The 23,802-nt window shown below is 39.8% G+C and overlaps 1 protein-coding gene across 1 annotated transcript in view; it reads left to right on the top strand.

The window, feature by feature from the left end:
* Positions 1-23,802, top strand: part of Pappa2 (pappalysin 2) — a 253,101-nt gene that overhangs the window by 141,773 nt on the left and 87,526 nt on the right. Inside the window, exons 12-13 of the mRNA XM_032915633.1 lie at positions 10,711-10,846; positions 11,017-11,224. Of these exons, the coding sequence (XP_032771524.1) occupies positions 10,711-10,846; positions 11,017-11,224 (344 nt within the window). The remainder of the gene's footprint in view (positions 1-10,710; positions 10,847-11,016; positions 11,225-23,802) is intronic.

The raw sequence follows: 23,802 nt of genomic DNA, 5'->3' as shown, positions 1-23,802 counted from the left end.
GGGGGTGTATGGGGAGGGGAACACCCTTATAGAAGAAGGGGAACAGATGGAATAGGGGGCGTATGTCCGGAAAACTGGGAAAGGGAATAACATTCGAAATATAAATTTAAAAAAATCCAATAAAAGAAAAAAAGAAGCATCGAGTGTGCTCCTGAGCTTAAACAGCTAGGGGTGAAAGACGTGACTGAAACAAAGAATCTATTTTCTTCATTAAGTGAAGGCGATGAAGTAATTAATAGCAGCTATGAAGAGAATTCGGAAGGGCTGTGTGAAGAAGTGCTACCAAACAGCTCAACAAGAGCTTGACTGGATGAACCTCAATTCCCTGCAGGGAGAGACAGTTTCGATTGAGGCCCACTCTGAGTCTGGAAATTTCACGATTCCTGTCAAAATCTGTTCACATGATCACTACCAAACCAGATGCTCAGCAAAGAATTAACATGCCGAACTCCATGGTTTTGTCAAGTGGCAATACATAGCACTCAATGATAGTGATTTCATAGTGAAAAGTACAGTTGGGTGAATGTTCAGGGAGGTTCAGGAGTATGCGAAAGGATGTGAGACAATATATAAGCACACGCTTTCGTCTCTGCTGAGCAGACAGTGGGGTGGGTCCTGTTTCCACACACCCTGGCTGGACCTGGACTTCTCAGTCCCTCAAGACAACCAATGAGAGTAATCTCTTATCTTGCCTTGCTTTTCATTTTTGTCTTACTAAGGTGAGGTGTAACATCCATTTATGTAGTAATTGCGGATCATTTAGTATCCTTTTTCTCCTTAATTCACAGTATAGATGAATTCACTCATAGCCCCCATGTGGTTGAGATGATATTTTTCTCCATTTTCTTACATTAGAGTTTTAGTTCTGACTTTTAGACTTCCACCTTTCATAGACTTGGGTTTTTCCCATGTAGAGTCATAACACTTTTAAAGAAAGATGACAAGCCAGTTTCTCTAATAGTAGCCACTGAAGTGTTCATTCTTGCTTTGTTTTATATAGTGTGACACACATTAGGGGACAGCTCCTAGGGAATGCAGGAATCTGCTGCAAACTCTCTGTTGCACTTACTCGGCCTATCTTCCTGTTCATTACAATTCACCGGTGACATTGCTGTGACTTTTACCGTGCAAACAAATTTAGCCGTACAGGTTCTTCTTCTCCATTTTTTTTTTTTTTTTGCACATTGGCTTTAAAAATTGAAGTTCATTACCATGAACATTTCGTTTCCAGGTAATTTTAGAAATCTTACTTAAACTTGAAAGATTCTATCCCTCTGAGTCATCATTTTGAATCAGTAGACAACATTTGAGACATCAAACCAGTTTCCTTCTGGAATGGTCTTAGACATGAGTTATCGATGACATTTTGAGTGTACTATTGGGGTTATTGACATATTTTATATATTTCCTTTTGAATATTCAACTTACTACCACCTCATAAAAGTGATAGTATGGTCTTTCCCTATTTCGTTTCTTTTTATGAAACTTCTTGTATAAACTACGATTATCTCTTCCTTCAAAGTTCAGCTAGACATACCTTTTAAAAAAGCCACTCGGTTCTGGGTTTATTTGAGGAAGGATTTTCTTCTTCTTCTTCTTTTTCTTTATTGGATATATTTATTTACATTTCAAATGTTATTCCCTCTCCCAGTTTCCAGTCCATAAGCCCCCTATCCCCTACCCCTTCCCTTCTTCTAAAGGGTGTTCCCCCTCCCCAACTGCCACCCCTTCCTGCCTCCCACCTGACATTACCATACACTAGGGGGCCCAGCCTTGGCAGGATCAAGGGCTTCTTTGAGGAAGGATTTCTAATTGTCATTTGAATTTCTTTCAGTTTTAAAAAGGTACCCGTGTTTTGATTTTGTTTCCAGCTTTGGATTAGTTGGTGTTTGTGAAAACGTACATTTTCCATTCTCCATGGTTAGCTGGAGTGCTGGTCCCTGCTCATAACGTACTTCCCTCGCTCTTACCCTCCTGGCCATCCTTATACATGTGAACTTGTCTACCCTACTGGTGTCTTCAGAAGCCGTAGTCACTCCCATTTGCCTTACTTTTATGTTTTTCCCCCTATTTCATTAATTCTTCCTTTACTGTTACCATGGTTTTCTTTGTCTCCTTTCTCTGGACTTGCACTGCTGTTTTTTCTGTTCTTTTTCTCTTTCCCTAATACATTCTGATCACAGTTTCCTCTTCTTCGACTCTGCCCAGTTTCTCTCTTCCCACTCACCAAGGTCACTGCTTCTTCCTTTCCCTTTACAAGAGATCAGGCCTTCTATGGGTATCATCCAAACACAGCACATCAACCTGTAATAGGACTGGGCACAAAACCTCTTATCAATGCTGGATAAAGCAATCCAGTAGGAAGAAAAGGGTTCCGAGAGCAGGCAAAAGAGTCTGAGACACCCCCATTCCCACTGTTTAAGAGTCCCACAAAAACACCCAGACACAACCAAAACATGGTGGGGGACCTAGCACAGACCCATGCAAGCTCCTTTATGGCTGCTTCAGTCTCTGTGAGCCCTTTTGAGCCCTGCTCAGTTGATTCTGTGGGCCGCGATCTCATGTATGGTAGTGGTGGTGGTGGGGTACTTTTTGACCTTTCTGGTTCTTATAATTCTTCCTCTTCTTCCTCCACGGAGTTCTCAGGGCTCTAAGGAGAGGGACCCAATGGAGACTTCCACTTTGGGCTCTTCCTGTGTCTAATGTTTAAGTTCGAGTCTCAGCATCTGCTCCCGTTAGCTGAGGCCTTTCTGACAAGGATGGCACTGACCTATGAGTACTGCAGAATCTGATGTTCTTTCTTTAGCCTTCCAATTCCTAGCTAAATGCTTGGCGAATTTATTTTTGGTGGTGGATAATGTTTCTATTATAATTACTACTTTAATTGTGTCCCATAATTCTTCATGTATAGACTTCTAGTTATCACTTGACACTACAAATTTTGTCTTTTTTTTTTTTTTTCCCAAGGCTGAGGGCCGAACTCAGGTCCTTGTGCTTGCTAGGCAAGTGCTCTACCACTGAGCTAAATCCCCAACCCCTACAAATTTTGTTAATATTTTATGATTTGTTTTTGAAACCTTAGGGTTTTTTTCTACATCATTGTATTTGTTTATACCATTGGTTTTTCAGAACATAACAACTTTTTATTGTGCCAGCTGGGATATTAATAGAGGGTGTCTTTTTTTCTCCTCCCTTTGGCCCTATATTTTATTAGTAAGTCTTTAAATGGCAAGTTTTTATTCATTTCAGAATCAGTGCCAGTCCATAATAAGAATTTGTATTCTGTAAGAGTTTGTCAAAAGTTATCTATTATTCTTAGTGTTCTCTCTCTAGGTATACAATATCTGCACAATTCTTTTATACTTCTCATTTTGGGTTTGTGTTCTCAATTATTTGTTCTTTTTCTCTTTGTTTTTGTTTCACTTATAGGATATTCTTTCAGTTTTGTTTGGAAAATTCTTATTTTTAAATTACTGATTAATAAAATTTGCATATAGTTACAGAATACAATGCAGGGGTTTTTTTGTTTTCTGTTTTTGTTTTTTTGATAATTTGGCACCATGGACAAGCTTTGTCAAGGATGTCTATGTTTCCCACACTGGGAGGCAGAAAAGAAAAGAGCCCTTCTGTTGAAGTTAGGTTTTTAGATAAACAGCAACTGATATTTTAACATCAATATTTTCGTGTATTGTTTGGGCATACTAAACCAAAAATATTGTGTACCAGATATTCAAGTTAAGTAGCCATCTTATATATTGATTAGTTGGTTTTGCTAAATCTTGTAACTCCAGTTATTATTTTAATAAGTCAGATACTAATCACTTAATTGGAAATTATTTCAATCATCCTGGAAGCTATCCACATTTCATAATTTGACTGAACAAAGAGAGTACATGTATGGAGGGTACTGAGTCTCATCACAACTTGAATATTTGGTTAGAGTAAAGTTCACGGGATCCTATGTGTGACTATTCACTACTTACTTAAGTCTATCCTAGAAATAGAGCAGTAGGTGCTTTAGAAATTGGAAGACCAGCATTCCAAAGAATGATATTGTTACTTCTGCTGTTACTTTTAGCCCATTGAATAACTTCATGAGAACATGTCATTTCTCTGGGCATCAGGTTTCCTTTGAAATTTCTTTTAATGAGGTCTTTACATAATTCCTTCCAACTTTGCACTTGTATGTGAGCTTTACAGGGAGATGAGCAAATAGGATGGATGATACACCATCCTCAGCTACTAATGTTTAAGTGTAAGGACAGGGCCATCAATGAGTATCTTCAAATCTTCATCCCATGAAGTATGCCTGTTACACCGATATATCTTACTTAAAATGTGGAATCTCAGCTCTGCTCACTGAGAAGTTGCATTGTAGAGAGGTCCTCAGCAATTTGCAAGCATGGAGCAGTTTGAAAATCACTGCTACAGAGGACTGTTATCTCAGCATTGAGTAAAATAGTTGATGCTCAAAATGATTCCAATCAACTTCCAATTCATCAAGTACAAACAAGTGGAAACTCGCTAACAGAATTTTCTGCTTAATGGGACAGACAATTTTCTGAAGAACATTGGGATTACTTCTCTATGCATAATGGAAATTTATAAAAAGTAATTGTCTTGAGAAGAAAAACTTTCAGTTGCTAGGGACATTAACATGTGTGGATTCTGGCATTCCTTAGGAGTCATGCGAGAACAGAGATGACTAAGATTTTCATTTCCTTAAAAAGCTAACCTAGTACACTGAGAGAGATACACCACCTTCCAGCTTATCCCTAGAGGGCAAAGCACTGGAGGCATCTGTTGTTTCTAATGTAGACAGGACACTTGTCCAGCTGGGAAATGCTCTCCTGCTGCCCCTTGCTTTGGCATTTGGTTTCCAAGAGGGCCATCTCTACATGTATTCTGTAAGGACTGTTTTTATCTGCATTCCATATCACCTTTCCTCATTTTCAGGCTTTGTCTTTGGTGAACTTTTCCCTGGGATTCAGACTCTGAGATAAAAAATTTACATTCAGAAAGTTTACTGAGAACTATTGTTGATGTCAGTGTGTAGGGGACTAATAGAGCTGGTGTTATTCTGTAGGCATGGTGTTAAAATAGTGCCATAATTCTCTGAAAGCTGGGATCACCCTTCAGAGTTACCTCAATCCATTATTCAGTCTTATGAAAATGTTGCTTGCCATGGGTTTCCTGCCCCTCCCCATCACACACTAAGAAAGTGGCATGGCTCTGTGTGAGGAAGTCACCAAAATGGCAATTTCCAGAGGGACTTCACTTTGTTCTAAGTGCTGTAGTCATGAAAGAGGTGAGACGGGGATACACCACAGTTGCACTCACTACAGATGTGGTTCTGGCCCTTTCTGCTCCTCCTTTGAAGTCTCATGAACTCCTCTAATAGATTCTTCATAAACTTGGCCTTGTCTATAATGAGGAAATGATCTAGAAGGAAGTGAGCTGTTCATCTTGACTAGATCCTACCCTTTCCCACTGACTCATCATTTTTAAAGGTCTAACCATGAATTGTGGAAGCCTTGAAAGCAATCACACATAATGGTAGGTTGGTCTGACTCTTACAGAAAAGGCAGCATATAAATTTGCAGTGACTGTGGTCTTTATGGTACAGTAGAGGGCTAAAGAAGGACATAATCTTGATTCTGATCAATACCAAGATAAAGAGGAGCTGAGACAAGAGAGGAAAGCCTTCCCAAGTCCTATCATCTTTTGGAGGCACATTCTAAATCTGGAGACAATCTGGAAAACTCAATGGGTAGAGTTTAGTCACTAAATAAGCTCCCTTCCTCTATTAAATATAAACCTCAGGAAAGGAGCCTTTGCAATTTGGAATTAATTTCTTCTTTGTCAAATCTTCTGATTAGAATGGCTCACCTGGAGTCATGGATATTTGGTAATTTTTCACTTACAAATGCACATGGGGTTTGGTCAATATTAAAAGTAATTTTATTCTGAGCTTTGGTGGTCCTTTTGAAGTGACTTTTACTGGGGGGGGGGTAAGCTCTTGTTTCCAATACAACAACCAAACCGTCATGTCCTGAGAATATAGTCTTTAAAATCTCCCGTAGGAATAAAAACATGCTGAGTTTGTTGAGGACTCCAGAAAAACACGTCCTCATGCTGTATCAATACCATGTTTTTTCTGACCTATGCTATCCATTTTCCCCTCTGGAAAAGTGCCACAGAGGGATAAGCGGAAGCAGGGGTAGGAGAGAGCCAGGAATTAACCAGAAGCATTTAAAATTTTTAAGTTTGTGGCATAGTGTCAGGGTTTACGATCCAGTGACTACTACAAAGGCTGACTTATATGTTGAAACACTTGGCTTGAGTACATAGTGCATCCGTGCCCAGCAGGCAATCTGGAGATGGATTCTAGAACTCAAAGATCTCAGCTTTAGAGACATTCTATCCCAATCTCACTCTTCAGTAGCCAAAGATTGATGTTGAACTTGGGAGTACATATACAGTCAGTGAATAAAAGCTGTGTTTTCTCTCCAACTCCTCTCTCTCTCTCTCTCTCTCTCTCTCTCTCTCTCTCTCTGTGTGTGTGTGTCTGTCTGTCTGTCTGTCTGTCTGTCTGTCTTTCCCTCCCATTAACATCTACCTATATCTATTTGTCATAAACCTGTCTCAGTCTCCTCTCTGTCATGCTCTACATACCCATCTCTTCTCTCTTTCCTGTCATTACCATTCATTTCTTTACCTATTATTACCTAGCACTACCATATCTGTCTGTACATCTGCTGTATAGTCTATTTGCTTTGTTTCTTCTTTGTTCCAATGTTCTTTGTGACAAATTCTTTTGATATCCCTCGATTTTAAAGTGTCTTTAGATTTCAAAATTGTTTTTATAGTTCTGAAAGATCTTGGCTTCCTTCTGGAATTTAGCTGTAGCTTCTCATCCTTAAAAGAACCAATTTCAGTTAGTGTTGTGGAGTTTATGCTTGGTACTCAACCTATGTGTAGTCTACCAAGAACTTAAAAGTTGAAAGGCTCTGTGGAACCCAAACCTGGAGAATCAATTTACATTATCCAAGTCCATTTATAAAATCACATAGAATATTTTTGGCCTGTAAATTTTAGAAGAGTCTAATTCTCTGTATATTAAAGTATCACACACATACACACACACACACACCACACACACACACATATATATCTTATATATTATATATAGTTATATATAGTATAATTATATATATATGTATAAAATTTTAAAATTGTATTTCCCCTGATTTTGTTCCTATTGAACAAGCTGGATAAAGTATCTTTCTTTGGGGAAGTAAGAATGGTTGAACATGGAGTTATTAATGTTTGTAGGTATTATCTTGTCTGCTTTTATCTGATTTCATTCAGTCTACCTAGTATCTGAGATACAAGCAATGCCTCTATTGCTCAGCTGTGGGAAAGAGGAGTCCTACCTTCAGGCAGAAATAGATTGGCTTTTTTTACATTGCGAGAAAAGACATGTCTAAGAAGCAAACCCAGGATTTTGCTAAGCTCTGTCTCTCTGTCTCTATCTATCCATCCATCTATCGATCTATCTTTGCCTGTGTCTCGCTCTCTCTCTCTGTCTCTGTGTCTCTCTTACCTTTGTCTTTCTGTTTCTCCCTCCCTCCCTCCTCCTCTCCCTCCCTTCCTCCATCTCTATGTTCAAACAATGAGTCTTTGCTTCTCTTTACCTGAACACAGGTTGCTCATTTAATATATGTGGAGATTTAGACTGGTCTCTGCCATTGCAGTGAAATAGTTATGAGGTAAAATGTTTGCTCTTTGTGCTTCTAGTTTCTGCTGGGGATTATGCTCAGGTTTCATTTGAGAATTAAACTTGCCTATCTTTCCTGGGAGAAGTGCCCAAGATTCAGCAACCATACCTGATCAAATCTTGTCTCTCTGCTTTGTGTACCCAAACAGTATACCCCTTATAAGTCTCACCTGTGGTTTTCCTGCTCGATGTGTGGCCTGGAAGTCCCGCTCTAACCTCTCCCTACAAAGCATGACACAGAGGCACTGACACAGAACAGGCTAGAAGTTTCAGAGTGATTTGGTATTCAAGCTGCCACAGAACAGAAGTCTATGTTGTCAAGAGACACATAGTACGTTGGAAGGTTTGGATATGGACCCTCAGGACAGTGAAGCCCACACCTACCATAAATCCTACTTCTGCTACCTACTTTGGCATGCATTGAAGACTAAGCTGCCCTGTGTTTTGCTGCAGCCGGCTCGATCTTCAGTTCTGAGGCCTTCTCTTTGGACTCTTATTTCTGGCTCAGGAAAAGAGCTGTCTTCCAGGCTCAGGTCTCAGCTGTGGCACATGGAAAGGAAGGAGCTTTGGGGAGTTCCCAGGTGGCTTTGATGTAATTTTTTGCTGGGGTCAAGAGCTTTGAGCTAGACTTTGGATGTGTTTTATGTCTAGCCCTTGGCCATCCAGGGATAGAAGACTTCATTTTAGAAGCTGTAACCTATGGGCCTCAGTGTTTTTGAAGTTATGAAGGAATATTTATTACTTCAAAGAAGGGAAATGAAAAGAGTGGGGGAGACACTGTGTAAAGAGAGTGTGGCCGGACTTTCCCGCAAAGGTGGAAAGGACGAAGGGAGAGAGCTGTGTTGCCCTGACCACTGAAAATCGTAAAATAACCCTAATTAAGGCAGTAGTTCAAATGAGCACTATAAGCAGGCTCCCAGGACTCAGGAAATCCCAGTCTGTGGAAAAGAAAGAATTCTTGTTAAAATGGAAAACATGTTTTACTCTTTTAACCACTTCAGAGGAGGTTCCTCCCAATTAGATGAGCAATGCTCTATACCGGAATTACATCATGCTTAGAAGCCAAGAAAAAGCCACAATGGTCATCCCTGAAGACATATACAAGTAACATTATACATACTGAACATGTTACACACACACACACACACACACACACACACACACACACACACAAAACAATGACTAAGAAAAAAATGCTATTACAGAATCTGAATATATACATATTCATTAATATATATGCAGTTATATATATGCAATTAATGAAAAGAGAGACCTTGAATTTGAAAAATAGCCAGGAGTTGGAGGAATAAGAATAAGGGTGTTTGAACTGTCAGTCCAGACTTAATAATGCAATGCCCTTCAGATGCTGTGGGGATGAATGGCTCCCCAATTACAAAACTCTCACATTTGATGAGCCTGCTACCTGCCCCCGGGGATTTACAATAAATCTCCTTTTCTACAGGGAAAAAAAAAGAATAAGGGTGTTTGGAGGAAGAAAAGAAAAGGAGGAATTAGAACTCATGTAATTTGTAATATGATCTTAAAAATTAAAAGATAGAAGTTTTTTAAATGCACGCCAAACTTAGTAAGTTCTATATGAAAAGAATGAATGCCTACATAGCAGTGGGAAAACTTGGGCATCATTCTTATAGAAATTAGAAGTGAAAGGCTATTGTACCGTCTTGCAGTCTGTCACCTCAGAATATGACATTTATACAACTAAATTTTTCTTGCTTTAGTTCTGACTTGTTTTCAAGCAAGGATCAGGAATCTAACATTGAGACGCAAAGGAAACTACACAAGAAGTTTGTCAAGTTCTAAACTCAGAGGCAACAGATTCTATAATAGCATCTTTCTTAGTCACTGTTCTATTGCTGTAAGGTAATGCCATCTCCAAGGCAAATTGTTATAAAAGAAAGCATTTAATTGGGGTCTTGCTTACAGTTTTAGAAGCTTAGTCCATTGTCCTCATGGTACAGGTCATGGTGGTATGCAGGCAAGGTGCTGGAGAAATAGCTATGTCCTGATCTCCAGGCAGAGAGAGCACAGGTTGGCAGGCCAGAGGGAGGGAGAGATGGGGAAGGAGGAAGGGAAAGACAAGGGGAGTGGTGGGAGACAGAGAGGTGGGGAAGGAGGGAGGGAGAGAGAGGCAGGGGCAGGGACAGAGACTGGGGCTAGCATTCAAATGTATGAGCTTATTCAAACCAGCAAGCTTCTATCCCACACCATAGTTTGCCTGGTAAAGAAGAAGTTCTGAGAAAGGTATAGGGGACAGGGAAATGCAGAAGATAACTATGATACCTGGTCTCACCTTCAGACAGATCAGAAGAAAGTAGCTTGTTGATCATCTTGTCTACTCCCTCCCTTTAATGTAGAAGGGGTATTGAGTAATATAGAGAGAACCATTGTCTCTGCCAAGGCTCTCTGGAGAAATTTAAAAAGATAGCTCCAAGCCAGACATGATATATCAGGGCCTGCATTCCCAGTCCTTGAAGGGTAGAGGCAGGACAATCAGGAGTTCAAGATTGTCCTTGGGTAAATAGTAAATTTGAGCCCAACCTGGTCTACATGAGAAGTTGTCTCAAAAACAAACACATAAGCAAACAAGCACATAAGCAAACAAACAAACAAACACATAAGCAAACGAACAAATGCATAAGCAAACAAACAAAACCAAGTTGTAGTGAATAAGAGAGCAGCACCAGGCAGTTTGGGAACGGATGTGCCACAGCTACTGATGATCTTTTCATTTCATCAGACTCATCTTGATGCTTGGATCCTGCTGTGCTTACTCAGTGGTGTTTTCCATTGCAAAGAACCAAGTTCTTCACTTCAAAAAAGAACTACTCTAGAATTATAGAGAAGAGATAGGCACATACCTTGCTTATCTACAGAAACCAGTGGCTCATGCTGTGTGTGCTTACCCCTAGGTGTGTTTCAATAGGCCAGGAGTTGCGGTGGCAATTTTTATTTTCTTGGCATCTGATGGCCTGAACCCTGGGGAGCATCAGCAGGCAACAGTGACCCCTTATCTGATTGATGTCAGTGGAAACAACCACTCTCTTGGTGAGTAAAGAATTATTTCTTTAGAACCACTAGAGGGTGTTCCAATATATTGATATCTGAAAATGTTTGTGGTCTTGTGTATGTCACATAGCTATAGAAAGGATAAACATGTGCTACAAGGTCCTAAGAAAATGGCTTAGAATAGTATTCTTTACCTTATTGCTTTTCAGGAGCCTATGGACTGTCATGCCAACATAATCCACTGGTTATCAATGTGAGTCACCATGCGAATGTCAACCCCCAACATACCTCCGCCATGCTGCTGAATTTTTCATCCCCACTGGTGGGCATCTCGGCAGTGGCACTAAGGACATCCTCCCAGACTATTTCTTCATCTCTCAGTAACTGCATCCCAGAGCAAAATCATCAGGGACAGAGGTACAGAACTAGCTTTCCCCTTTTACTTCTACTTCCATTGTGACTATAATGTTCTGTTATTATTTGAGCTCATCGTGATATACAGTGGTGGCTTAATCATTAACCAAAGGGATGGATTTAAGAACAATCAGAAAGTCCTGAGAATCGGACAAAAAATAACTTATAGAAGTCAAACTTGGACTCTTCAGATATTCTTTTCTTTCTTTAGTTGAGTATAATATTTTTTATGAATATTTAACATCTTTACAAGGACTTAACATGTTTTTTACATATAAACTCACTGATTTTAAACCGACATTGTTATTTAAACTGCCAAAAGTTTTGTGCCAAAAACTCAATGTTCTCTAAGCAGTCTATATTTATTTACTTGTTCCCACCTGGACAGTATATACAGCAAAGTATTCACTAAGGCATTCACATGATCACAGGACCACATATGGTCATTGGGAATGTGTGAGCTACATGTGCCTTTCTGAGGACATTCATGATTGTCATCTACTAGACAGATGAGGATCCCTGGCTTCTGAGCTGCAGCTAGAAGATGGGTTATACTTTAAAGTATTTCTGGGCCTACTTTTGGAGGTAGGGAACCCTTTAAATTAAACAGTCTGTACTGCAGGTGGGATAGAATGATTCTTTCGGGGACCTAATAGATCAATGGAACCAAAGAGTAACAGAAACATTTCCTCAGAGAGCAAGGTAAGACCACCTGCTAGGTGACCCAGAACCTAATCCCAAAAGCTAGGGTTGTAAGCCATGTTCCATCACATACCACAGTGCCACCACATCCATCCCAGGTGTACTAGAAACCTCAGAGAGTGACACAGAGTGGATAATACTAGTAGAATACACTGGTTTTCTACAGAGCTGTAGAAAACCATACCAAAATGTAGTGATTCTACATCTTGATATGACATGGCTTCCGAAGGTGATAAATCTAGAGTAGGCTCTCTTATGAGGGTGTGAGTGACCTGTTGTGTTGGCCAAGGTGACTCAAAGGAAGTTGGAGAATTCACTTCAAAGTCTGCCATTGTGACAAGTGGTAGCCTCAGGTAAGCTATACCCAATAGATATGAGCAGTGGACAATCACATGTAAGTATGACTCAGCTTGATTCGTGTAAGACTCTCCATAAACTGAGTGCATTAGACATGGTAGCTAATGACCCAAGTGGGAACAAAAGCCCAAGGATGACAGATACTTGAGACAGTTCCCAAATGGGCAGCCACAGTCATTTTTGTAACCTAACGGGAGGAATGGCAGCTCACTACTTCTGAAATGTTTGATGAATCAAAGAGTCTACCCGTGATCTTGTATAGACCCCTGGGAAAATCTGAGAGGCCATCTATTATATGAAGTGACGGTGACTTGTGTTAACTGAGCAGTTACTAGAGGCCAGATATCATGCTAAGTGTCAGAAAGCAGAACAGCATGACAGTGTGGATATTAGGAATTTTCTCACTAGCTCATTCATCCCTGGTTTTTATACCTTCTTAGAAGATACCTTTAAACATTCACATAAATGTATACTATTAAAATATCATAGTCTTTCATAATTAGCACCTCCCCTTCAAATATTTTCAAGTTATTTTCCATATCGCCTCTCTGTCTGGCCTTAAGCCACAAAGAATTTCTTTTAGGTCCTTGGGTCATGTGTTCTCAATGAGTCTGTGCACATAATGTTCCTAGTCTTCTGAGTGTTATCCAGCCCTTGTCATTTCAAACTGCATCATTAGGACTCCCATCCTGTGAAGCTGTGTCAAACTTCTTCATTGTTTTCTGAGGTCAATTGTACCAAAGTGACCACCACATTGTGTGGCAATCATTTCTTTACTGCGGGTTCATTAGCATTGAATTCCGGGCTCCCTGTAGTGGGAATTCTTTTCAGTATTTGATAGTGTCTAGCAGAGAACCTGACACATAGTAGGTATGAGAAATTTAGGTTGCATGGCAGTTGTATGGAGCAGAACTGAACAAGAAAAACAACAAAGAAAAGCAGAAATCCCAGCCTCTATAAACATCAAGGATCAGAATTGCCCTCTGCAACATAGCTGCAAAAGTTCAAGAAGGAAGCTAATTAATTGTGATTCCCTGCTGCTGGTTCTTCATGTATTTTCATGTGGCACTGTGAGAAAAACAAGTTTTATATGCGTGCATGCAAGCCAGTGGAAATAGGATATGATTCTCCAGTTTACACTGAGTACATCTGGAATGCATAAACATTTCCAAACCACATGTGACTGACAGGAGCCATGAAAATTGGCTTTTGCCTTCGCAGCCAGCAGATCAGTACAATATAGTACATTTTTATACACAGGGCACATAAAGAGTCTCATGTATTTTCCCATGAATATATTTCAAATGTGAGTTCTTATGCATTTACAAATAGAAGTCTTTGGTGACAGTATTGCATCAATCATTGTTGTATGCGTGGATACCCTATAAAATGAAACCCTCAAATTCTATGTATTGTAAAAAAAAAGGATTTCTGGCTACTTCCTTCTTATGCCTTATAACTCAAATTCCATTAATATTGAGGTGGATAATGGAGAGTTGGCATATGCCTGACAATATAAGATATGTTATTCATTTTGTATTTAACTATTAATGAACCTAAACTTGTCTCTCCTATAATAGTGTAACTTTTTTTCAACTTGATTGATGCATAGACTCTCAGTTGAAATTAAAAAATCCTAGGTCTCACTTAATGGCAACATTTAATATTTTTTTCTTTATTCAAAGTAATTTTTCCCTGTATCCCACTGAAATCCTAACAATACAGCTTTAAAAAAAATACACGAAATGCTGATAAAGAAGAAAACCCAAATTTTGTCCAGAGAGTCTGGTTGTTAGAAGTGTGGTGGATCCAAATTAAGAAACAATTTGAAGGCAAGTCACATGCATGTTACAGTCTTAAAGAATCAACAAGAGGGTGGATGTGGAATGGGTTTACCTGGTATAGAACTGGCCTAGCATCAGTGAGTCCACATTTTAGTCCTAGCACTGTATATAAAGGACATGCTAACATGAACCTGTGAGCCCAACTATGGGAATGTAGATGCAGAAGGGTCATTGATAATCAATATCACTGCCAGCTATACAGTAAGTAAGTTCAAGGTCACCATGGGCTATGTGAGGATCTCTCTCTCTCTCTCTCTCTCTCTCTCTCTCTCTCTCTCTCTCTCTCTTTCAATTTACAGCATATGGACCACTTTGGACATTTTTTCTAGCTGAGTAGTATTGTTTATTTAGAGAAGAGAACAAAGCTGGAAAAAGACTCATAAGATTTTAAGGGTAAAATATGGCATCAATACAGTGAAGGATTAAAGTGTTGGGAATGGTTTAGACAATACTATGTTTTAGGATAAAAAGAAGGAAGAAAGGAAAGACAAAAGAAAGGAAGATCCAAGGGAATGGAGAGGGAGCACTTGTTGGCTTTGATGTCTCTTAGTCGCGTTCACCTTATGATGGCTACTCAGTTTCTGACACTTCCAACTTACTCTACTGATCAGTAACCCATACATCTCGAAGATCAGCTATAGTCCCCTTTGTTTGGGCCATGAACAGTCAATAAGTACTCAGACCATTCTTGTCCTCACACTCTTTCCATCTCTTTTTACTTTAGAGAAGAGTCCCTGTTTACTTGTTCTATGACCCTCAAAAGTCATAGTACTGTGCCAACGACTTTGGGAAACAAAACCATCTTCTTTTGTTATGTAAGGGGGATTTGGCACTGACATGCTGTCTATGCAAATCGATTAAAAGGTTAAAGATCAGGACTTTGGAAATTCACAAAGTGAAAATTAGGAGAATTATCAATGGACAGGAATTGCTGTTGAACGTGCTACTTCTCCTACAGCAGGGTAATCTTTCTTCCAGAAGCATGGATACGGTAGAAAAATTGACTGCAACTCCCTTGACCATGACTGATGACATATCCACAGGTACCCCAGTGTTGAATTTCTGGAGATAAAACATACCATCCCATTTTCCAGGGCCTGGGTTGATGTTAATGACAGCGCTGAAAGTCCTGACTGTTTATCTCCCTCCAACTTGCCTAAGTTTCTCTATCTGCTTGCCCTATGTTGGGTGAGAAGTTAGCACAAACCTTCCAGATAACAGTCCTTCTTTCTGTTTATCCCTGACTTTCCAGCAGGGTTAACACTCTCTAATTGGATGTTTCTTAATTAGGTGTGTGGCTTATTCTGAGCGTTTGGTCTTTGTTAAGCTCCTACCTCCTGCCAAACCTTTTGCTTCTTCTGTGTTTGGCTTTGAAGTCTACTTTGTCTGGAATTAAAATTTCCGTTCCTGTTTTCATTTTGTTTGCATTTGTTTGATAAATATTTGTCTCTCTTTCATTTTCAACCTTTCTTTATCTCCACTGCCAATAAGCCCAGGGCCCATTGCTTCATTGCTTCACTGCGTTGTTTACAAAGACAGTAGCAGCACCATGTCAAAGCATGCCAAGATTCTACTCTGAGAAATCGTCTAAACTTAGGGCCTCCACTAGCCTTTAGGGTGCTATAGAATTTCGCCTTCAGACCATTCACCTCCAGCATGCAAAGGATTCAGCCCATGGTCAGTGCCTCCACTTACTTTGATGCTTTGGCCCTACCTGATGTTTTGAGTTGAGTTGAGGACAGCATTGATGAGGATGATGGGCAGAAAACAGCTCTCTGATAAATAGAAAGCCATGATCAGTTATCTATACTTTAAAAACAGGGCTGGAAAGAAAGAAAGGACAACTCGTTTAACTATTTTAACCTTTTCTGGTTTCTTTTATATGTTTTCTGTAGTACTCAAAATTGAACCAGAGCCTAGATTATGCGAAGCACATGTTTGTCACTCAGCTGTATCCTTAAGCTCTCTTCACCTCTTTCAGTAAGGAGAAAAACACATGAAAAGGCGAATTGTCTGTTTCTTTCCTTTAGTAGAGTTCTTATCCGGACCTACCCTAAAATCAACAATAACAACCACGAAGAAGAATATGCTCTGACCTCCAATGATGTTTCCAGATTTAATTCTACTTCATTCTTTAACCAAGAGGAAATCTCTGATGATTCTAGTTTTGGTTTGTGATATGAATCAGATGTTCACATTTTCCTGTACTGTTGATATTTCAGCAGGAACCTGGGACAATGCGTAATAGTATCTTGCCATGTACCTGAGAGTAATATAGATAGAGTTTGTAGGAGAACATGATGGCACCAGGCTGGAGCATCACACATGGAAGCTGCCCCCTCATTCTTTATCGGTAGGCTTTCTCATTCTCCTCTTAGAAGGTGTGGTGGTTACCAAATCTCTTCATTCTCCTGGATACGTCTACTTTCATTGCTTGTATTGTAAAGCCACATCTGGATTTTGTTAATATTTATCCAGTTAGCACCAGGATTTCTGAGCACACAAGGAAGAGCTTCTTCTTCTGAGTCCAGTGTGTCCTCTTTTCTTTGCCTGTCATGACATGCCTAGTCACAGTTGCCTAGGATTCCTACATACAACATCTACTTAAGTTCCCAGAATGCTGGTTTGGGTTGGCAGTTATCACAGTGAAACCTTGGTTTACTATGATGCCATTTCTTGCCATGGAGTATATATTAGTTACTTGTGGGTTGCTGTGATAAAACACCATGGGCAAGACAACTTAAGAAAGGAGTAGTTTATTTTGGCCTATGGTTTCAGAGGGATAGGAGTCTACGAGGATGTATTGGAAGCATGGCAGTTAGGACCAGTCATGGCAACAAGAATAGTATGCTGGGAGCTCACATCTTGAACCATAAGCATGAAATAAGAGAACATGAGTGGCATGTTAAACCATCAAAGCCCATGTCCAGGAGCATACTGCCTCCAACAGGTCACACCTCCTTAATCTCCCCAAGCAGTGTTACCAACAGGGGACCAAGCGTTCAAATGTATGAACCTGTGTGGGATGTTATCATTTAGACCACCGCACTGTATTCCTATTAGCAAGATACTCAACATGGCACTGGAGCCTAGGAGAACAACCAAACCAATCACTAAATTGAATCTGTGTCAGTCTGTCTTCTAATGTCATTATTGGTACCATTCTGTGTCAGTTAGGATCCAGTCAAGATGCAGTAATTAAAACAGGGATTTTAATGTAGTTACTAACTCCTGGGAAATAAAGTAAACTCTGGGTAAATCATTGTTTTGACCAGTGACAGATTAGCCAATGAAGGAACAATTGTGGGAAAGGGTCCCCATTCAAATGGGATTTGGATCTCAAGGTAGAAGATAGAGCTGGGTACAGTGCATTGAGAGAAGCTGGATGAAATTCTACAGGGTGGGTCTGGCCATCAGGAGCTCCCCTATATGGCATAGGAGTGTTGGAGAGGGTAGCTTGTTGCTTATTGCAAGCTGAAAACTTACTAAGATCAGTGGAAAGATACCATCAGATTCTTTTGAAATTCTGAAAAGTCACCTCTGGGAAATGACAAATCTTGAGGGGGTGCCCCATTTTGGTCCATGGAATGTTGTAGGGAAGCTAGCAGAGGTGTACAGAGTATAATGTCCTGAGAGGTGTACAGAGTGTTATATCCTATAAGGTGAGCACGCCGCACTGTCCCACACACTGCTGCCACTGAGTACACTGGAATTAGAGAGAGGATCTCATATAGTAGGGAAAAAGTAAGCTCCTTCATCCTACACTATGTTTTTGTGCTCTGTACTGAAGAGAAAAACAAGCTAGCAAAGGAGAATGCTCACAGCCTGTCCAGGTCTGCTATTACAAAGTAGGGCGATGACGAGAAGCGTGGGTTATCAAATGAGCAGTGACACAGTACTAGTTGGCAAAGCACCACAAATAAAATCTCTCTACCTTTCATATTGACATAGAATATCCTTTAATGTCGTGGCTTCAATATGATGACCACTTTTCAGTTTCAGCTTCCAAATAGCTTGAACTAAGTAGAAATGTATGTTTCAATCTTTTGATGGCTTTGATGTAAATTCAAGGCAAATATAAAGGGATTAAAACTTCCTTAACTTACTTGGTATTTAAGGCACAAATTGTGAACAAGATGGAAAACATATAAATGATAGTGGGCAGTGAGATATCCCTCATCCTGTCACTTCTCATGACCAAGCATTCTCCTGTATAATTGAATCAGGTATTTTTGAAATAGATATGCATGTGCAGCCTGACTTATTTCTTCTATTTCTACCCAGCATATAAATGATAGACAGTGGGTAGACAGATATTTGTTTTGATCCTTATTATCATTTTATAATATAGAATATTATTTTGTGTAATAGTTTAGGACTCACAGGATGAATGCTTGTATGTGTGCACGCCTATTGCCATACTCAGAATAAAAGAATAACTATGGTTTCACTTCAATGAACCTTCTGAAAAGACACAATGCGGATCAATCAGTAAATTGAATTCCTTTTTGTCGTGGGCTTGCATGTATATGTGTTCAATCTGGTAGAAATTTTATAGGAAAATCCAGGGAATTGAAGGTTACTGAGATATGAGTTTTGTTGTTATTGTTTTAGATTTTTGAAGATTTATTTTTTATTATGTGCATTGGTGCTCTGCCTGTGCCAGGGAGCCAGATCCTCTGGGACTGGAGTTCCAGCTGCCATGTGGATGCTTCCTCTGGAAGAGCAGCCAGTGCTCTTAACTGCTGAGGCATCTCTCCAGCCCCTGGAAACCAGAAGTTTTGACCCAGGTCCTATAGTATCCAAGCCCAAACAAAAAGAATCAGACTTCTTAAAGAAGAGAAAATAATTCTCTGCTATAAAAAGTACAGGACATCCAGGAAAAGAAGGTACAACTTCAAAAGCCTAGATTATGTATGTGTACGTTTCCCATTGCTGTCTAACGGTATTGCTACAAACATGGCAGTCAATACTAGTGCGTTTTAAACCTCGTTTCTGTTAGTGAAATGTCTAGACCATGCCTAGCTAATTCTTCTTTGAAGTTATGATGAGGTATCAGCCAAAAGTATGTTCTTATCAGAAGACTTAACAGGAGAAAGTGCTATTTTACGTAGTTGGTAGTTGGTTCTAGAATACTCTGTGATGGGGGCCTCTCTGTGCTTCTGGCTGATGCATGGAAGCATCTTCTACTTCCTTGTCATGAAGTCATCATGTGTGGCACTACATAGAGCAGCTCATACTAGGCATCTGTTTCTTTAAATCCAATGAGACAGTTTGTCAATAAGAAGACCTCAAAGAGCTCAATATATAAGAGAGCTAATTTGTGATTGTGAGGGCCTGAATTTGGATCCCCAAGGCCCTACGTAAAAAGTCAGGTGCAGATCCATGTGCCTACAACCTCAACATTGTGGGTAGAAACACTGAAGGTAGATTTTTGAGAGCTTCTTGGACAGTCAGCATAGACACAATGATAAGCTTCCAGTTCTGTGTAAAAATCTGTTTTAAGGCAATGGGCAAAGAGCGACAGAGGACAGCAATGAAAGTTACCTCCTCTCACCTGTGCATGCACAGATGCAGGAATGCACACCTGATCATTCATGCATCACACACACGCACACGCACATGCACACACACACACACACACAGAGAGAGGAAAGACATCACAACTATACTGTCATAATAAGAAAAGTGGCACCTTAGACCAGTGGTTCTCCACCTTTCTAATGCTGCGACCCTTTAATCCATCTCCTCATCATGTGATGACTCCTTAAATAAAATTATTTAATTGCTACTTCATAACTGTAATTCTGCTACTGTTAGGAATCATAATGTAAATATCTAGTATGCGGATATCTGATATGTGACCACTGTGAAAGAGTCCTTCCAACTCCGAAGGGGTCATGAACCCCAGGTTGGGAACCACTGGGTCAGGTGATTAGAAGAAAATCACTAGTCCCAACAATACTCATGCTAAAAGGCCTATGCAAGAGCATAGATCCAGAAAGCAGGTTAACTATGGTGTTAACCTGGGCTAAGCAGATGTGCTCATAGACGCTAGAACGATAAGTATGTGCATATGGAACATCCTGACAGCCACATGTGACAGCCATGAGATTTTAGCCTGTTGGACTGTTTAGGCTAAAGGGAGTATGCATGAGGAGTTAGCATGCAGGAATTAAAAAAGCAAGCCTTTTTGGAAGAGTAGTACTTGAAAAGGAAGTGCCGTACAAATTCCCTAGTTGCTGGGACTGTCTAAGCGTCCCACTCATTGGTATGTTCTTCCCACTGTCTGACAATAGCAGGTCTAGTTTATAAATGGCCCCTGTCCAGAATTTATTTGCAAGCTCATTTCTCTGTATCTCTTTACCTGTTCCAGAGTCACCTTCTGCATGGTTTGAATGAGAGTGTTAACGTATTCATCAAGTTGAATCAAAGATATCAGGCATTTGTTTTGTTTTGTTTTGTTTTTCTCAGAAAATCATGAAGTTATATCAAAATCCAAACATAGACATAGTTTTGGTTGTTGTTTAAATTATATCTGTTTTAATGCTTTTCATAATGATGAATGAGAGCATTTCACATTTATGCAAAGCAATCTTTCAGAAAAGGTTAATATAATATGCATTGAACTATAAAACTAATTTTTAAAATGATTTAACTGTTTAAATAATAACTGTGCCTTCCAGAAAAGCATTGTTAATATTAAAGGATATGATTTTGTATTAGTTTTTGGTTCATAACCAAGTTGAAAGGTGGCATGTACAAAGATTTCCAGGATGTCGGTACCCCCACCCCAGGTATAATATTCCCCATTCTTCACAGCTATCATAAGAATGGTCCATTTGTTACAACTGATGAACCCACATTGCCACAGATCATCTTTCTGATGCTGTAGTTTATGCTGGGGTTTATTCTTTTTTAAAAATGACCATTAATTGATTATGTGTACTTGTATGTGTATAGGTGTGGGTCTATGTGTGTGAGTATGGCGTCTGTGTGTATGTAGTATGTGTGAATACATGTGGGCAGTTACATGTGCCTGTGTGTGTGCCTGGAAGCCAGACAAAGGCATTGGATGTCCTGCCACTTTAATCCAGGATCTCTCACTGAGCTCAGGTCTGTCTACTTGCACAGCAAGTGTCCCTACCCACTCAGCCATCTGCCCAGCTCATCTCCCCAGGTTTCACTCTTCCATGAGGCTAGAAAAAGTTGTCCTGACACAAATCCACAGCCACAGTGTCACAGAGAACATTTTTATTTTCTAGACATGCTCTGTCTTTTCAGCATCCTACCTGTGACTAACTCTCTCTCACACAGATAACTGATCTTTTTGTTTCCGACATTGATTTTCCTTTCCTTTCTGGAGTGTCATGTATGGTCTCTTCTGGTTAGCTTCTTTTCTTTACACATTTAAGCATCCTCCGTGTCTTCCCATGTCTCAGTGGCTGGGTAGTTTTCATTGTTTGGGTCTGCATCCATCATAACTTTGTTTCTCCAGTCACCTGTTGAAGGTCATCTTATTCGCCTCCAGCTTTTGGCAATTATGGAGGAAGCTGCTATAAACACCTGTCACATGCTTTTATGTGGCCTTCTAGATACATCTTTAACTCCTTTGTGTAGTTATGAAGGTGGGAAATTTCTGGATCAAATGGCCAAGCAGATGTTTAATTTTGTAAACATATGTATTAGATTTTAATCAGCAGTAAGCATTACCAGAAAGACTAATACTCTATTTTGCTCTCAATTTTCTGTTTTATGATAAATCAGTATTTGTGTTTTTAATTTAAGCAAATTTGGCTTAAACATAGAATATTTAAGTCAAAGAAATAATATGCACATGATATACTTGTGTGATTCTGTCTCAAGGTCATAATTTTTATACAGTGAATTTATCTTTTACATTAAAATTATTATAGTGTTTGTGTTATATATATCAATTAAAGTCAAATACCCAAATATTATATATATACATATATATAATGAAAATGCTCATATACATGTACATAATTCACAACCCTGCCATGCTTTTCTAAGCATGTTTATGTAACAAAGAGAATCAGGTTTTTCAAAAAATACTTTGTTTTTTTTTTTTTGGAGGGGGGATTTCAAATGTATGTTGATCTTATTCACTTTCCACCTTCAACCCTTTCCAGATCCACTGCCCCTTCCCTATCCACTCAACTTTGTGTCCTTTTGTTTTAAACCCCACCAAGACCAATTTGTGCAGCCTGTGCATTTTTTGCATATGTGGAGCATGTTCTTCTTACCGAAGTGTAGTCAGCTTACTGGAGACCACACTCTTAGAGAAACCTGTCTTCCTCTCCCAGCAGCTAGCAATTGACAATAGCTCCTTGATGAGTGGTGGGACTTGGGATCAGTTCCCCTCTCTCTGCTGGAATTTGATCTGTATTAGGCTTGCATACATATTCCTTGTGCGTGCTATCACAGTGGCTATGAGTCCGTGTATGCAGCTGCCCTGCTGTATCCAGAACACACTGTCGGCTTACAGTCATGGACCACATGTGGCTCTTAACATTCTTTCCATGCCCTCTACTGCAATGATCTCTGAGCTTTGCTAACAGCAGGTAGGATATGCAAATCCCACTTAGGGATGACCATTCTACAGTCTCTTGAGAATCAGATAATTTTAAAGAAAAGACTAATGAGGGAGTAATATGAATTTGATTTGCCTTTTTTGCCTTGGGAATCAACTTGAAACCTACTATTTATATATACATATACAACATGAGCCTCCACTCGTTACCTTTGTATAGTCCTATCCCTTTGGGTTGTTATTCCTTGAGGTAGGGTCTGTAAAATAAATCATCAAGGAGATATAGCAACAGCTACCTACCATCAAATAACACAGAGTTCTAGTTCACGAACTCTGGGAAAGCACAGTTACCACTGTTGTGGGTTCACTCACCAGTTGCCCAGGCTCCTCAGGCCCCTTTTCAGTGGTATCTCTGTGTTATGACACAAAAGGTAGACCCACTGATTGCAGTAATGTAAGTCACAGAAAGATTGTCCACATGTCTTTGTCCCTTTTTTCATAGAGAATACACCACAGACATGGGACTTGAGGTGGGAAGAAAAAAGACAGAAGAAAAGAAAGCAGTTTTCCCAAAGACCTTGTTCTAGCAATGATCCACAGGGAATATTTAGAGGAAATGGCTGTGTTCCCTAATTAGGTGATGTAGGGACTTGATGTAGAAATAATTCTTGGCTGTGTAGTAGGTTACTGGTAGAATAGGGACTGAGTCATAGGACATCATGGTCCTAATCCAGCCGGGCATCCAAAGCTGAGCTCGGTAACTTCACATTTTGTTCCTGCTGTAATCAGCTTTTAGTCTTACCAGGATCATTCTATCTCTTTCATTTGTCATTCTGCTTCATGCTTCCTTGCTCGTTGGAACATTGGATGCTGTTCTCTCTACGTTCCTAGAAGAGTCTTTCAATTTATTTGAAGCTGAGATTGGAAATGCCAGCTTTTGCCCTTTCTTCTCAGCCTAGATCAGACCCCAACACTTCACTGGGCCTGCCATTTCTCTGTTCATTTATGCAGAAACTGCAGATCCCCTCCCTGTTGATAGCTGCATGGGATAGAGGGTTCCCTTTTTTGCCCTTTGCTTGGGGGATGAAGTTAAATTGTTTGCTTATTCCTTGGCTCCTCATCTT

This window comes from Rattus rattus, chromosome 10 (genome assembly GCF_011064425.1).
Source record: "Rattus rattus isolate New Zealand chromosome 10, Rrattus_CSIRO_v1, whole genome shotgun sequence".
NCBI lineage: Eukaryota > Metazoa > Chordata > Mammalia > Rodentia > Muridae > Rattus > Rattus rattus.
Note: the sequence above shows the minus strand (reverse complement) of the source record. Positions and strands in the feature narration are given on the sequence as shown.